At 46.8% G+C, this 19,198-nt stretch overlaps 1 protein-coding gene across 3 annotated transcripts in view; it reads right to left on the bottom strand.

Annotated features, from left to right (window-relative positions):
* The window catches only part of PI4KB (phosphatidylinositol 4-kinase beta), a 50,721-nt gene extending 33,351 nt beyond the window's left edge, over nucleotides 1-17,370 (bottom strand). For all 3 annotated transcript variants that reach the window (XM_088460984.1, XM_088460985.1, XM_088460986.1), the window contains exons 1-2: nucleotides 17,078-17,370; nucleotides 688-1,625 (exon numbers count right to left, since the gene is read on the bottom strand). In XM_088460984.1, the coding sequence (XP_088317110.1) occupies nucleotides 688-1,599 (912 nt within the window). In that variant the 5' untranslated portion in view covers nucleotides 1,600-1,625; nucleotides 17,078-17,370. The remainder of the gene's footprint in view (nucleotides 1-687; nucleotides 1,626-17,077) is intronic.
* Between the last annotated feature and the right edge of the window lie 1,828 nt (nucleotides 17,371-19,198).

The raw sequence follows: 19,198 nt of genomic DNA, 5'->3' as shown, positions 1-19,198 counted from the left end.
CACCGCAGGGCGCGCCCCCACCGGCCCGATCACCGCAGGGCGCGCCCCCACCGGCCCGATCACCGCAGGGCGCGACCCCACGGCCCGATCACCGCAGGGCGCGACCCCACCGGCCCGATCACCGCAGGGCGCGCCCCCACCGGCCCGATCACCGCAGGGCGCGCCCCCACCGGCCCGATCACCAGCAGGCGCGACCCCACCGGCCCGATCACCAGCAGGCGCGACCCCACCTGCCCGATCACCAGCAGGCGCGACCCCACCTGCCCGATCACCAGCAGGCGCGACCCCACCTGCCCGATCACCAGCAGGCGCGACCCCACCTGCCCGATCACCAGCAGGCGCGACCCCACCTGCCCGATCACCGCAGGCGCGACCCCACCTGCCCGATCACCGCAGGCGCGACCCCACCTGCCCGATCACCGCAGGCGCGACCCCACCTGCCCGATCACCGCAGGCGCGACCCCACCTGCCCGATCACCGCAGGCGCGACCCCACCTGCCCGATCACCGCAAGAGGGCCCCCACCTGTGCGATCGGACACCGGCAAAAGAGTCAACAGAAGACGTCATGATGAGGAGCAGATACTCTATGCGGGATACACAACGCCTCACAGATATAACACACTCTGTAGCACAGCGCACTTGATGTCTGCTGTGTTCTGTGTGGAACCCCAGGAAAGAAGTCTCACCTCATCCTCATTCTCTACCTTGGGGTTACTCGCCGTTCTCTTTAAGTTGCTGCTGAGACTGATGCTAACGGTGGCATCGGACTTGGACCTCTGGTGAGTGCGCTTGGACGGGGACAGGCCAGTGTCCGGGACGATGCTGAGCGGTGGCAGCTCTCGCTTCTTGTGAGCCGGCTTCAGCTCATCAGAGAGAATGACTTTGCGCAGCTTGGTCCCCCGGGAATGGCGCTGTGTGGAGATGTGCATGTCCGAGGAATAGGCCCCCAGGAGCCAAGCGCACTGCAAGGAGAAGTTTATGCTCTGCCGGCAGCGGTGGACCACGTAGGGCTTGATGGCATCCCCCACGTCCTCGTCCATGTGAATGTACATGTTTAGAAGCTGTGGTAAATAGAAGTCCACGTCCTCGTTCTTGAAGTAAAAGAGCCGGTTGCCGATGTAGGCCTGCACCCCGGGCTCCTTGGAGTTATAGAGGTATGAAATGGCCATGGAAACGTCAAACAACTTACACTCGAACAGACGCAAGAGCCAGGACTGCTTGGCGGAATTATTCTTCTGCCTCCGCCGGGCGTTCTTTACGCTGTTGATGTCCATCAGAGACTCGTCCTCCTCGGAGATTCTACACCTGGTGATGAAGGCAGCCGGCTCTTCTGGTTTCTTGCTGGAGTTCCCGTTGGTCATTGGATCTTCCTGGCCACTGTCGTCTGCTCTGTCCAGGTTCTCCAAGGAGGAGCCATGTATGAGTTTCACCTTCTCCAGAACATCCTGGCAGGCTTTCTGAGCCACGTCGGGGTCTATGACCAGAGACAGCTCCGCCACACCCTCCGTGATGACACCAAGGGGGTTCCCACTGCTAGCCTGTAAGGTCACCTCCTCAGAGAGCTTGTCTGCAACTGGTTCCACCATGGTGTCGCCCATCTCACGGCTCTGGCCACATATGAGATCTGGAAAGACAAAGAATACAAATATATGACTTTGTATGTAATTCAGCAGGCACAGCAACCCACATTGCCCCATCATTCTAGCCTTTACTTAAATTATATGCTGCATGTTTTCCCTTCTCTTTAGGTGAAACAGGTAGAACTCTCTCTGGAAGCACCATGCGCATGTTATCCTCTGTGTTGCACCTTTTTCAAATGTATTACTGGCGCCATCCTTTTAAAAAATGTACATTAAACTGATGCTGTGTGCGGCAGCCCCGGTCCCCCTCTCGCGGCTGCAGCGAGACAACCCCCGGACTGTATACGAAGAGCCGCTGCAGGCGGGATGTGGTCCCGGGCTGCAGGGTTGTGTGCCGACCAATGGGGACTGCGAGTGGAAGCTACTGGTGCCCCAGCACTACAGGGCGGCAAGGAGCAGGGAGATCTGGCAATGCAGCCAGCTAATTGTTTCTTAGGAGCTCCAAAGAGCCAGAACCTCTCTGACTGGGGATTTTGGCTGCCTGTCTATGGTGCTCAGATTCCGGGTAGAAGAGGTGGCAAAGTCCCTTGGCAAAATCCTGGAAGTAAGTTTTGGAAGGAACCATCCACCTCTCCTAGACGTGCTGGCACCTGAGGAAGGCTCAGGCACAGAGGAGTGACCACTCTCATAAGGGGCATGCACTTTGAATGAACTTGGCTTGATTGGTTGGTTTAGGGCGCCAGGGCGGTCCTGTGGTATTGCGTAGCTGTACCAGATAACAGATGAGGCTGCATGCTCTGAAAACGCCTCTTTTTGGACATGAAGGAGGAATGAACATCTGTAACACCTGTGTGATCTGAGCACCGTCAGTGAGGGAACCGTCTGTGTGATCTGAGCACCGTCAGTGAGGGAACCGTCTGTGTGATCTGAGCACCGTCAGTGAGGGAACCGTCTGTGTGATCTGAGCACCGTCAGTGAGGGAACCGTCTGTGTGATCTGAGCACCGTCAGTGAGGGAACCGTCTGTGTGATCTGAGCACCGTCAGTGAGGGAACCGTCTGTGTGATCTGAGCACCGTCAGTGAGGGAACCGTCTGTGTGATCTGAGCACCGTCAGTGAGGGAACCGTCTGTGTGATCTGAGCACCGTCAGTGAGGGAACCGTCAGTGTGATCTGAGCACCGTCAGTGAGGGAACCGTCAGTGTGATCTCAGCACCGTCAGTGAGGGAACAGTCTGTGTGATCTCAGCACCGTCAGTGAGGGAACCGTCTGTATGATAACACTGAGCACCGTCAGTGAGGGAACCGTCTGTGTGATAACACTGAGCACCGTCAGTGAGGGAACCGTCTGTGTGATAACACTGAGCACCGTCAGTGAGGGAACCATCTGTGTGATCTCAGCACCGTCAGTGAGGGAACCGTCTGTGTGATCTCAGCACCGTCAGTGAGGGAACCGTCTGTGTGATCTCAGCACCGTCAGTGAGGGAACCGTCTGTGTGATAACACTGAGCACCGTCAGTGAGGGAACCGTCTGTGTGATAACACTGAGCACCGTCAGTGAGGGAACCGTCTGTGTGATAACACTGAGCACCGTCAGTGAGGGAACCGTCTGTGTGATAACACTGAGCACCGTCAGTGAGGGAACCGTCTGTGTGATAACACTGAGCACCGTCAGTGAGGGAACCGTCTGTGTGATAACACTGAGCACCGTCAGTGAGGGAACCGTCTGTGTGATAACACTGAGCACCGTCAGTGAGGGAACCGTCTGTGTGATAACACTGAGCACCGTCAGTGAGGGAACCGTCTGTGTGATAACACTGAGCACCGTCAGTGAGGGAACCGTCTGTGTGATAACACTGAGCACCGTCAGTGAGGGAACCGTCTGTGTGATAACACTGAGCACCGTCAGTGAGGGAACCGTCTGTGTGATAACACTGAGCACCGTCAGTGAGGGAACCGTCTGTGTGATAACACTGAGCACCGTCAGTGAGGGAACCGTCTGTGTGATAACACTGAGCACCGTCAGTGAGGGAACCGTCTGTGTGATAACACTGAGCACCGTCAGTGAGGGAACCGTCTGTGTGATAACACTGAGCACCGTCAGTGAGGGAACCGTCTGTGTGATAACACTGAGCACCGTCAGTGAGGGAACCGTCTGTGTGATAACACTGAGCACCGTCAGTGAGGGAACCGTCTGTGTGATAACACTGAGCACCGTCAGTGAGGGAACCGTCTGTGTGATAACACTGAGCACCGTCAGTGAGGGAACCGTCTGTGTGATAACACTGAGCACCGTCAGTGAGGGAACCGTCTGTGTGATAACACTGAGCACCGTCAGTGAGGGAACCGTCTGTGTGATAACACTGAGCACCGTCAGTGAGGGAACCGTCTGTATGATCTGAGCACCGTCAGTGAGGGAACCGTCTGTGTGATAACACTGAGCACCATCAGTGAGGGAACCGTCTGTATGATCTGAGCACCGTCAGTGAGGGAACCGTCTGTATGATCTGAGCACCGTCAGTGAGGGAACCGTCTGTATGATCTGAGCACCGTCAGTGAGGGAACCGTCTGTATGATCTGAGCACCGTCAGTGAGGGAACCGTCTGTATGATCTGAGCACCGTCAGTGAGGGAACCGTCTGTATGATCTGAGCACCGTCAGTGAGGGAACCGTCTGTATGATCTGAGCACCGTCAGTGAGGGAACCGTCTGTATGATCTGAGCACCATCAGTGAGGGAACCGTCTGTATGATCTGAGCACCGTCAGTGAGGGAACCGTCTGTATGATCTGAGCACCGTCAGTGAGGGAACCGTCTGTGTGATCTGAGCACCGTCAGTGAGGGAACCGTCTGTGTGATCTCAGCACCGTCAGTGAGGGAACCGTCTGTGTGATCTCAGCACCGTCAGTGAGGGAACCGTCAGTGTGATCTCAGCACCGTCAGTGAGGGAACAGTCTGTGTGATCTCAGCACCGTCAGTGAGGGAACCGTCTGTATGATCTGAGCACCGTCAGTGAGGGAACCGTCTGTATGATCTGAGCACCATCAGTGAGGGAACAGTCTGTATGATCTGAGCACCGTCAGTGAGGGAACCGTCTGTATGATAACACTGAGCAATAAACATCTTGCCTTTAAGCTGACTGCAACGGTATCATGTGACCACCACAATAGCGCAAAACGCTATTCCATTCTCTGTCTGTTCTCCAAGCTAAAGTCCTCGGCCAGTTGCCGTGCATAAAACTGGTCCCCAGCGCAAGTTAGCCGACGCTAACCAGGGAGTGTTACAGCAGTGCCCACACATACCCATAGTGTTCCCGCTAGGCTGTTTCAGCAGGGCGCCACTCACAGCCTGGTTTTAAAACTAAAAAATGCGCCCTGCTGAAACAGTCTGACGGGTGCAGTCTCTGCTCGAGAGCCGCAGTGTCGCATGGGCGAGAAACGTTACAGTGAAACAGTCACCATCAGGTGACTAGCGCACGACGCGGGAAGCTTTGGAGCTGGCCAGGATCGCCGTAAGTGCTGGGCACGCCCCCTACAGTGACAAAAGGGGACACATCATATTTGGAGTGACCATTCCCCTTTTGGGGCGAGCATACGCCTTTGGCACAAACTATAGTGCCTGTTTTCACACCAGCGCCCTGCCCTTTTCCGACCCTGGTGTGAACACTATACCCAGCAGTAAGCGGTTCCCGGTGCCAGTCTCAGTGGTTTCAAGTGTCGGTAGCAGGAGTTTGGTGGTGGCAGTGTTTTACATGTCCACTGCGCAGTGGGCGGAGTCAGTAACAGGCGGTCACTGACTGTAGCAGGATTTCCTAAAACCCCAAGATCCAGTTGGATGAAAAACAATCTGTGATTTCCTGGCGAAACGAGGTCATCCGGTCACAGCAACCAATAGGAATCAAGTATGAATCCCTGAGGCATCACTGATGGCCATTTTAGTTGGCAGCGACAGAGGTGCCCACAAGATGAATGAGCCAAGCTCGGGCATAACAGCCCATGGACGCCACAGACAGCAGCTAGAAGGGGACCCAGAGTGCACAAGGAAAACTCATTACTACAAATGATTTCATCTGGTCTAATGGGAGATATCTCCAGCCAATCAGAGTGATGATGCATTGGGCAGGGACCAGGCACTTCTATTGTAGTAATGTGGCACAATCTGTGTGTGGGCGAGCATGGCATAACAGCATTAACAAGCTGCAGGGAGTGGGGAAGATATACACACGCTGTGACCAGGTCTCTCACACACTGACCACGTGCCTCGTTTATAGAGGTCACACACACTGACCACGTGCCTCGTTTCTAGAGGTCTCACACACTGACCACGTGCCTCGTTTCTAGAGGTCTCACACACTGACCACGTGCCTCGTTTCTAGAGGTCTCACACACTGACCACGTGCCTCGTTTCTAGAGGTCTCACACACTGACCACGTGCCTCGTTTCTAGAGGTCACACACACTGACCACGTGCCTCGTTTCTAGAGGTCACACACACTGACCACGTGCCTCGTTTACAGAGGTCACACACACTGACCACGTGCCTCGTTTACAGAGGTCACACACACTGACCACGTGCCTCGTTTACAGAGGTCACACACACTGACCACGTGCCTCGTTTACAGAGGTCACACACACACTGACCACGTGCCTCGTTTACAGAGGTCTCACACACTGGCCACGTGCCTCGTTTACAGAGGTCTCACACACACTGACCACGTGCCTCATTTATAGAGGTCACACACACTGACCACGTGCCTCGTTTATAGAGGTCACACACACTGACCACGTGCCTCGTTTATAGAGGTCTCACACACACTGACCACGTGCCTCATTTATAGAGGTCACACATACACTGACCACTCGCCTCGTTTATAGAGGTCACACACTGACCACATGCCTCGTTTATAGAGGTCTCACATACACTGACCACGTGCCTCATTTATAGAGGTCTCACATACACTGACCACGTGCCTAGTTTATAGAGGTCTCACACACTGACCACGTGCCTCGTTTATAGAGGTCACACACTGACCACGTGCCTCGTTTATAGAGGTCTCGCACACTGACCACGTGTCTCGTTTATAGAGGTCTCACACACTGACCACGTGCCTCGTTTATAGAGGTCTCGCACACTGACCACGTGCCTCGTTTATAGAGGTCTCGCACAGACCACGTGCCTCGTTTATAGAGGTCTCGCACACTGACCACGTGCCTCGTTTATAGAGGTCTCGCACACTGACCACGTGCCTCGTTTATAGAGGTCACGCACACTGACCACGTGCCTCGTTTATAGAGGTCACGCACACTGACCACGTGCCTCGTTTATAGGTCACACACACACTGTCCACGTGCCTCGTTTATAGAGGTCACACATACACTAACCACTCGCCTCGTTTATAGAGGTCACACACTGACCACATGCCTTGTTTATAGAGGTCTCACACACTGACCACGTGCCTCGTTTATAGTCACACATACACTGACCACGTGCCTCGTTTATAGAGGTCTCACACACACTGACCACGTGCCTCGTTTATAGAGGTCTCACACACACACACTGACCACGTGCCTCGTTTAGGTCTCATGCACAATGTTATTTGTCATCCGCTACCGGCGACATACATTGTCCTGCCACTACCTGCCCAGACTATGCTGTATGATGCTGTAATGCCGCTGCCTACACACACAGGAGGGGGCGCTGCCACCGCCACACACAGGAGGGGGCGCTGCCACCGCCACACACAGGAGGGGGCGCTGCCATCGCCACACACAGGAGGGGGCGCTGCCACCGCCACACACACACACAGGGTAATGCCACCGCCACACACACAGGAGGGGTCGCTGCCACCACCACACACACAGGAGGGGGCGCTGCCACCACCACACACACAGGAGGGGGCGCTGCCACCACCACACACACAGGAGGGGGCGCTGCCACCACCACACACACTATGACATTGCAGTATGAGACAATCTGGTAAGAGTCACAGAGAAACAGGCACAGAACACAATACATCATACAATAAGGGAGTACCACCGCATTCTCCTATAAGGGGCTGCGCACAGCAACACGTTTCTCCACAAAGAGCACATTATGTACAAGTAACAGCAGTTTGCTCAGGCCACACAGACGTCACTGCTGTGCAAATGCCTCTCAGTAAGTGGTGAGCGTGGCAGGAGGGGAGGGCGTGTTATCAGGTGGTGGGCGTGGCAGGAGGGGAGGGCGTGTTATCAGGTGGTGGGCGTGGCAGGAGGGGAGGGCGTGTTATCAGGTGGTGGGCGTGGCAGGAGGGGAGGGCGTGTTATCAGGTGGTGGGCGTGGCAGGAGGGGAGGGCGTGTTATCAGGTGGTGGGCGTGGCAGGAGGGGAGGGCGTGTTATCAGGTGGTGGGCGTGGCAGGAGGGGAGGGCGTGTTATCAGGTGGTGGGCGTGGCAGGAGGGGAGGGCGTGTTATCAGGTGGTGGGCGTGGCAGGAGGGGAGGGCGTGTTATCAGGTGGTGGGCGTGGCAGGAGGGGAGGGCGTGTTATCAGGTGGTGGGCGTGGCAGGAGGGGAGGGCGTGTTATCAGGTGGTGGGCGTGGCAGGAGGGGAGGGCGTGTTATCAGGTGGTGGGCGTGGCAGGAGGGGAGGGCGTGTTATCAGGTGGTGAGCGTGGCAGGAGGGGAGGGCGTGTTATCAGGTGGTGAGCGTGGCAGGAGGGGAGGGCGTGTTATCAGGTGGTGAGCGTGGCAGGAGGGGAGGGCGTGTTATCAGGTGGTGAGCGTGGCAGGAGGGGAGGGCGTGTTATCAGGTGGTGAGCGTGGCAGGAGGGGAGGGCGTGTTATCAGGTGGTGAGCGTGGCAGGAGGGGAGGGCGTGTTATCAGGTGGTGAGCGTGGCAGGAGGGGAGGGCGTGTTATCAGGTGGTGAGCGTGGCAGGAGGGGAGGGCGTGTTATCAGGTGGTGAGCGTGGCAGGAGGGGAGGGCGTGTTATCAGGTGGTGAGCGTGGCAGGAGGGGAGGGCGTGTTATCAGGTGGTGAGCGTGGCAGGAGGGGAGGGCGTGTTATCAGGTGGTGAGCGTGGCAGGAGGGGAGGGCGTGTTATCAGGTGGTGAGCGTGGCAGGAGGGGAGGGCGTGTTATCAGGTGGTGAGCGTGGCAGGAGGGGAGGGCGTGTTATCAGGTGGTGAGCGTGGCAGGAGGGGAGGGCGTGTTATCAGGTGGTGAGCGTGGCAGGAGGGGAGGGCGTGTTATCAGGTGGTGAGCGTGGCAGGAGGGGAGGGCGTGTTATCAGGTGGTGAGCGTGGCAGGAGGGGAGGGCGTGTTATCAGGTGGTGAGCGTGGCAGGAGGGGAGGGCGTGTTATCAGGTGGTGAGCGTGGCAGGAGGGGAGGGCGTGTTGTCAGGTGGTGAGCGTGGCAGGAGGGGAGGGCGTGTTGTCAGGTGGTGAGCGTGGCAGGAGGGGAGGGCGTGTTGTCAGGTGGTGAGCGTGGCAGGAGGGGAGGGCGTGTTATGTGAGCGCACACATTGTGCACACTGTCTGCAGAACACAAAGGCTGGAGGAATGGGTTACATGGAAACTTACTGACACACGAGCTGCCTGTTTCCAAGAGGTTACACACTGCATCTTCCTGCTCTGGGTGTGAGCTCCGCTATAGCCCTGCTAGGCTGCCAGCGCCTCTATAACTACAAAGTACCACTAGGCTAGAAGTTTATAGGGCTGACGTGCCACCTCTCGCTATAAGAGCACACATGATATGCACCAGATACACACAAGATTTTTTTTGGTTTCAGTATGGTTAGAATTTAATGTATACATCTATGTGCGACTCCTCTTTTGTGTGTATATTTCATTATACTGTGTATATGTTCAATGTTTTTGTGGCTATACCTGCCAGTCTGGTGTATGCGGCATTACACGGGACACCCTCCCATGTTGAACCGCGGTGAGTACTGTTGCTTGGTTACACATACAGCGTAGGACCTGTTAGTGTGACTTGCACTGAGTTGGCTGCGGGGGGCGGATCCGATGGGCTGCTGGTACATGTTTTCTGGCCGCCTGCTGGGTTGGCTCTCTTTGTGGTGACGTGCGTGTCTATCTGGCTGGAACGCAAGCTGCGTGTGGTTGCTAGGGAAGGCCCACCGGCGGGGCCCAGAAGTGTGTGTCGCGTGGAAGCAGGGCTGCACTCGGCTGGATGTGGTTCGCTGCAATTTCTTTCCCTCAGGTATTTATTGTTGTTAAATGTTCACTTCGTGTTGTATGTTATTTAGTGTGTCCTGACAAAGGGGCTGGTGCCCTGAAACGTAGACGTTTAATACACTATTTTGAGCATCTTTAATCGTGCCTCTGAGTGCCTGTCTGTTTTCCATTGGATTGATATATATATACATACACACACATACATATATATATATATAGGCAGTGACAGTATAGGGGATATATATATATATATATATATATATAGGCAGTGACAGTATAGGGGAGATTATATATATACATACACACAGTGGCAGTATAGGGGATATATATAGGCAGTGACAGTATAGGGGATATATATAGGCAGTGACAGTATAGGGGATATATATGCAGTGACAGTATAGGGGATATATATAGGCAGTGACAGTATAGGGGATATATATATATAGGCAGTGACAGTATAGGGGATATATATATATAGGCAGTGACAGTATAGGGGATATATATAGGCAGTGACAGTATAGGGGATATATATAGGCAGTGACAGTATAGGGGATATATATATATATACACAGAGAGAGAGAGAGAGAGGCAGTGACAGTATAGGGGAAATATATATATAGGCAGTGACAGTATAGGGGTGTATATATATATATATACACAGAGAGAGAGAGAGAGAGAGGCAGTGACAGTATAGGGGAAATATATATGCAGTGACAGTATAGGGGATATATATAGGCAGTGACAGTATAGGGGATATATATATATAGGCAGTGACAGTATAGGGGATATATATATATAGGCAGTGACAGTATAGGGGATATATATAGGCAGTGACAGTATAGGGGATATATATAGGCAGTGACAGTATAGGGGATATATATAGGCAGTGACAGTATAGGGGATAGATATATATATATATATATACACAGAGAGAGAGAGAGAGAGGCAGTGACAGTATAGGGGAAATATATATATAGGCAGTGACAGTATAGGGGTGTATATATATATAGGCAGTGACAGTATAGGGGTGTATATATATATATATATATATATATACACAGAGAGAGAGAGAGAGAGAGAGAGAGGCAGTGACAGTATAGGGGAAATATATATGCAGTGACAGTATAGGGGAGATTATATATATATATATATATACATACACACACAGTGACAGTATAGGGGATATATATATGCAGTGACAGTATAGGGGTAGATATATATATAGGCAGTGACAGTATAGGGGTGTATATATATATATATACACAGAGAGAGAGAGAGAGAGAGAGGCAGTGACAGTATAGGGGAAATATATATGCAGTGACAGTATAGGGGAGATTATATATATAGGCAGTGACAGTATAGGGGATATATATATGCAGTGACAGTATAGGGGTAGATATATATAGGCAGTGACAGTATAGGGGATATATATAGGCAGTGACAGTATAGAGGAAATATATATAGGCATACAGTATAGGGGATATATATAGGCAGTGACAGTATAGGGGTATATATATATATATATGCAGTGACAGTATAGGGGATATATATATATATATATATATATATATATGCAGTGACAGTATAGGGGATATACATAGGCAGTGACAGTATAGGGTATACACATATAGGCAGTGACAGTATAGGGGTATGTGTGTGTATATATATATATATATATGCAGTGACAGTATAGGGGATATATATACATAGGCAGTGACAGTATAGGGGATATATATAGGCAGTGACAGTATAGAGGATATATATATATATATATAGGCAGTGACAGTATAGGGGTATGTATATATATGCAGTGACAGTATAGGGGATATATATATATATATATATATATATAGGCAGTGACAGTATAGGTGATATATATATATATATATATATATATGCAGTGAAAGTATAGGGGATATATATATAGGCAGTGACAGTATAGGGGATATATATAGGCAGTGACAGTATAGGTGATATATATATATATATATATATATATATATATATATAGGCAGTGACAGTATAGGGGTATGTATGTATATATATGCAGTGATAGTATAGGGGATATATATATATAGGCAGTGACAGTATAGGGGTATATATATATAGGCAGTGACAGTATAGGGGATATATATATATATATATATATATATATATAGGCAGTGACAGTATAGGGATATATATAGGCAGTGACAGTATAGGGGTATATATATAGGCAGTGACAGTATAGGGATATATATATATATATATATATATATATATAGGCAGTGACAGTATAGGAGATATATATATGCAGTGACAGTATAGGGGATATATATAGGCAGTGCCAGTATAGGGGATATATATAGGCAGTGACAGTATAGGGGATATATATAGGCAGTGACAGTATAGGGAGATATATATATATATATATATATATATAGGCAGTGACAGTATAGGAGATATATATATGCAGTGACAGTATAGGGGATATATATAGGCAGTGACAGTATAGGAGATATATATAGGCAGTGACAGTATAGGTGTATATATATAGGCAGTGACAGTATAGGAGATATATATAGGCAGTGACAGTATAGGTGTATATATATAGGCAGTGACAGTATAGGAGATATATATATGCAGTGACAGTATAGGAGATATATATAGGCAGTGACAGTATAGGGATATATATATATATATATATATATATATATATAGGCAGTGACAGTATAGGAGATATATATATGCAGTGACAGTATAGGGGATATATATAGGCAGTGACAGTATAGGGGATATATATAGGCAGTGACAGTATAGGGGATATATATAGGCAGTGACAGTATAGGGGATATATATAGGCAGTGACAGTATAGGGATATATATATAGGCAGTGACAGTATAGGAGATATATATATAGGCAGTGACAGTATAGGGGATATATATAGGCAGTGACAGTATAGGGGATATATATAGGCAGTGACAGTATAGGGGATATATATAGGCAGTGACAGTATAGGTGATATATATAGGCAGTGACAGTATAGGGGTATATATATATATAGGCAGTGACAGTATAGGGATATATATATATATAGGCAGTGACAGTATAGGGGATATATATAGGCAGTGACAGTATAGGAGATATATATAGGCAGTGACAGTATAGGGGATATATATAGGCAGTGACAGTATAGGAGATATATATAGGCAGTGACAGTATAGGGGATATATATAGGCAGTGACAGTATAGGGGATATATATAGGCAGTGACAGTATAGGGGATATATATAGGCAGTGACAGTATAGGGGATATATATAGGCAGTGACAGTATAGGGGATATATATAGGCAGTGACAGTATAGGGGATATATATAGGCAGTGACAGTATAGGGGATATATATAGGCAGTGACAGTATAGGGGATATATATAGGCAGTGACAGTATAGGGAGATATATATATATATATATATATAGGCAGTGACAGTATAGGGGTATATATATAGGCAGTGACAGTATAGGGATATATATATAGGCAGTGACAGTATAGGATATATATATATATGCAGTGACAGTATAGGGGATATATATAGGCAGTGACAGTATAGGGGATATATATAGGCAGTGACAGTATAGGGGATATATATAGGCAGTGACAGTATAGGGGTATATATATAGGCAGTGACAGTATAGGGATATATATATATATATATATATATATATATATATAGGCAGTGACAGTATAGGGGATATATATAGGCAGTGACAGTATAGGAGATATATATATGCAGTGACAGTATAGGAGATATATATAGGCAGTGACAGTATAGGGGATATATATAGGCAGTGACAGTATAGGGGATATATATAGGCAGTGACAGTATAGGTGTATATATATAGGCAGTGACAGTATAGGGGATATATATAGGCAGTGACAGTATAGGGGTATATATATATAGGCAGTGACAGTATAGGAGATATATATATGCAGTGACAGTATAGGGGTATATATATGCAGTGACAGTATAGGGATATATATATATATATATATAGGCAGTGACAGTATAGGGGTATATATATAGGCAGACAGTATATGGGGTATATATATATATGCAGTGACAGTATAGGGGATATATATATATATATATATAGGCAGTGACAGTATAGGAGATATATATATGCAGTGACAGTATAGGGGTATATATATGCAGTGACAGTATAGGGATATATATATATATATATATATATATATATAGGCAGTGACAGTATAGGGGATATATATATATATATATATATATATATATATATATAGGCAGTGACAGTATAGGGGTATATATATATAGGCAGTGACAGTATAGGGGTATATATATATATATATAGGCAGTGACAGTATAGGGGTATATATATATATATATATATATATATAGGCAGCGACAGTATAGGGGTATATATATATATATATATATAGGCAGTGACAGTATAGGGGTATATATATATATATAGGCAGTGACAGTATAGGGGTATATATATATATATATACGCACAGTGACAGTAAAGGAGTAAGTATATATATATATATATATATACGCACAGTGACAGTATAGGAGTAAGTATATATATATATACGCACAGTGACAGTATAGGGGTATATATATATATATATACACAGTGACAGTATAGGGGTATATATATATATATATATATACACAGTGACAGTATAGGGGTAAGTATATATATATATATATATACGCACAGTGACAGTATAGGGGTATATATATATATATACACAGTGACAGTATAGGGGTAAGTATATATATATACACAGTGACAGTATAGGGGTAAGTATATATATATACGCACAGTGACAGTATAGGAGTAAGTATATATATATATATATATATATATACACAGTGACAGTATAGGGGTAAGTATATATATATATATATATATATACGCACAGTGACAGTATAGGAGTAAGTATATATATATATATATATATATATACGCACAGTGACAGTATAGGGGTATATATATATATATATACACAGTGACAGTATAGGGGTAAGTATATATATATACGCACAGTGACAGTATAGAAGTATATATATATATATATACGCACAGTGACAGTATAGGGGTATATATATATATATATATACACAGTGACAGTATAGGGGTAAGTATATATATATACGCACAGTGACAGTATAGGAGTAAGTATATATATATATATACGCACAGTGACAGTATAGGGGTATATATATATATATATATATACACAGTGACAGTATAGGGGTAAGTATATATATATACGCACAGTGACAGTATAGAAGTATATATATATATATATATACGCACAGTGACAGTATAGGGGTATATATATATATATATATACACAGTGACAGTATAGGGGATATATATATATATACACAGTGACAGTATAGGGGATATATATATATATACGCACAGTGACAGTATAGGGGTATATATATATATATATACACACAGTGACAGTATAGGGGATATATATATATATATACGCACAGTGACAGTATAGGGGTATATATATATACACAGTGACAGTATAGGGGATATATATATATATACGCACAGTGACAGTATAGGGGATATATATATATATATACGCACAGTGACAGTATAGGGGATATATATATATATATACGCACAGTGACAGTATAGGGGATATATATATATATATATATACACTGTGACAGTATAGGGGATATATATATATATACGCACAGTGACAGTATAGGGGATATATATATATATATATACGCACAGTGACAGTATAGGGGTAGATATACATATATACACAGTGACAGTATAGGGGATATATATATATATATATACGCACAGTGACAGTATAGGGGATATATATATATATACGCACAGTGACAGTATAGGGGATATATATATATATATATACACAGTGACAGTATAGGGGATATATATATATATATATATATATACGCACAGTGACAGTATAGGGGATATATATATATATATATACGCACAGTGACAGTATAGGGGTAGATATACATATATACACAGTGACAGTATAGGGGATATATATATATATATATATATACGCACAGTGACAGTATAGGGGATATATATATATATATATACGCACAGTGACAGTATAGGGGTAGATATACATATATACACAGTGACAGTATAGGGGATATATATATATATATATACACAGTGACAGTATAGGGGATATATATATATATATACGCACAGTGACAGTATAGGGGATATATATATATATATACGCACAGTGACAGTATAGGGGTAGATATACATATATACACAGTGACAGTATAGGGGATATATATATATATATATATACACAGTGACAGTATAGGGGATATATATATATATATATACGCACAGTGACAGTATAGGGGATATATATATATATATACGCACAGTGACAGTATAGGGGTAGATATACATATATACACAGTGACAGTATAGGGGATATATATATATATATATACACAGTGACAGTATAGGGGATATATATATATATATATATACGCACAGTGACAGTATAGGGGATATATATATATATATACGCACAGTGACAGTATAGGGGATATATATATATATATATACACAGTGACAGTATAGGGGATATATATATATATATACGCACAGTGACAGTATAGGGGATATATATATATATATATACGCACAGTGACAGTATAGGGGTAGATATACATATATACACAGTGACAGTATAGGGGATATATATATATATATATATATACGCACAGTGACAGTATAGGGGATATATATATATATACGCACAGTGACAGTATAGGGGTAGATATACATATATACACAGTGACAGTATAGGGGATATATATATATATATATACACAGTGACAGTATAGGGGATATATATATATATATACACACAGTGACAGTATAGGGGATATATATATATATATACGCACAGTGACAGTATAGGGGTAGATATACATATATACACAGTGACAGTATAGGGGATATATATATATATATATACACAGTGACAGTATAGGGGATATATATATATACGCACAGTGACAGTATAGGGGATATATATATATATATACGCACAGTGACAGTATAGGGGTAGATATACATATATACACAGTGACAGTATAGGGGATATATATATATATATACACAGTGACAGTATAGGGGATATATATATATATATATACGCACAGTGACAGTATAGGGGATATATATATATATATACGCACAGTGACAGTATAGGGGGATATATATCATATACACATATGTAAGTAGTCGGTGCCCTCCTCACCTCCGGGGCCAGTCAGACAGTCTCCGCCATCCCGGGGTCACAGCTCCAGACTCCCGGCCCAGCCACCGCCGCCGCCATGGTAGCGGCCAGATCGCTCTCCGTACCGTCTGACGTCACTCACAGGGGCGGGACGCTCAGAGGGCGTGGTCCTCACAAGGGGGCGGTGAGACCAATGACTACACCCCTGCACCCAGGGGCGCTCTCTCCGGCGGGCATGCTGAGGGCAGTAGTTCTACAGGACAGGGCGGAGGGCCCACAGCTTCCATGTCCGGCCCTGCACTCCGCCTACACCATAGAGACTGGCAGCGTTACACAGACAGCACACCATAGAGTCCCAGCGCAGCACAGAGCGGCTTCCGAACACCAGCGAGATACGAACGATGCCAGAGCAGCTCCCGCACACCAGAGAGACGCAGCTGCCTCAATGCCAGAGCGGCTCCGAAAGTTGCATAGAGTGGAGGGTCCGGCTGGAGGTATCTGAGCTGTCTCCCAGGTTCTGTCCTCTCTCTCCCTGAGACACTGAGCAGCTAATCCTCACCCTCTCCTGCAATCCTAGAGACAGGCACCTGGGCTGGCAGAGTATGCTGGGAGTTGTAGTGCCTCCGCAGCTAGAGACACAGGCTGCCTAGCCCCGCACTGCAGTCACCTGGGCTCGCAGACTATGCTGGGACTTGTAGTGAGGATGAGTAATAGGTCATGGCCTTCTCTGCCACCAGCTATGACCCCAGGTGAGCAGATATGGGCTGAGAGCAGGTGCCGGGTGAGGGGCTGAATCTCCTGCGCAGCCCCAGTTACATTGATGCCATGGTGCAAACAGCATCATATTGGAAATGACATTTTTTCTGTGCTGCCATTGTGGTCTGCCCCAGTTACACCTTCAGGCGCACATACACTAGCAGATATTAATGGACGACTGAACGACATAGTTATCATTAATTGTGCCGAAATCTGGCACTAAAATGTCAGAAACGACCAGCGATGCGCACTCCCACTGGTCATTTCCGACATCATCGCCCGAACATGCCGGTCATTCTGCCGATAATGACAGATTGGCCATGTTTGGGGATGATGCAGGGTGCCTACACTGAGCGACTAATCAGCGTAGGCACTGTAGGAGTTGGGGAACGACGGTACGATTACGATGTCATAATTGTACTGTCTGTCCCAGGTTGCCTAGTGGATGTGCGCCATAGATTTTCACCCATTTTATCATACCGTACAGGAGCAGCAGGGTACATAGTACTGTAACATCATGGGGTCTACCGTACAGGAGCAGCAGGGTACATAGTACTGTAACATCATGGGGTATACCGTACAGGAGCAGCAGGGTACATAGTACTGTAACATCATGGGGTATACCGTACAGGAGCAGCAGGGTACGTATTACTGTAACATCATGGGGTATACCGTACAGGAGCAGCAGGGTACGTATTACTGTAACATCATGGGGTATACCGTACAGGAGCAGCAGGGTACGTATTACTGTAACATCATGGGGTATACCGTACAGGAGCAGGGGACATAGTACTGTAACATCATGCGGTGTACCGTACAGGAGCAGCAGGGTACGTAGTACTGTAACATCATGGGGTATACCGTACAGGAGCAGCAGGGTACGTATTACTGTAACATCATGGGGTATACCGTACAGGAGCAGCAGGGTACGTATTACTGTAACATCATGGGGTATACCGTACAGGAGCAGGGGACATAGTACTGTAACATCATGTAGCATACTGTACAGGAGCAGCAGGGTACGTAGTACTGTAACATCATGGGGTATACCGTACAGGAGCAGCAGGGTACGTAGTACTGTAACATCATGGGGTATACCGTACAGGAGCAGCAGGGTACGTATTACTGTAACATCATGGGGTGTACCGTACAGGAGCAGCAGGGTACGTAGTACTGTAACATCATGCCGTATACTGTACAGGAGCAGCAGGGTACGTAGTACTGTAACATCATGCCGTATACTGTACAGGAGCAGCAGGGTACGTATTACTGTAATATCATGTAGCATACTGTACAGGAGCAGCAGGGTACGTAGTACTGTAACATCATGCGGTATACCGTACAGGAGCAGCAGGGTACGTATTACTGTAACATCATGCGGTATAC

This window comes from Taudactylus pleione, unplaced genomic scaffold (genome assembly GCF_031769625.1).
Source record: "Taudactylus pleione unplaced genomic scaffold, aTauple2 ptg000997l, whole genome shotgun sequence".
NCBI classification, from domain to species: domain Eukaryota; kingdom Metazoa; phylum Chordata; class Amphibia; order Anura; family Myobatrachidae; genus Taudactylus; species Taudactylus pleione.
Note: the sequence above shows the minus strand (reverse complement) of the source record. Positions and strands in the feature narration are given on the sequence as shown.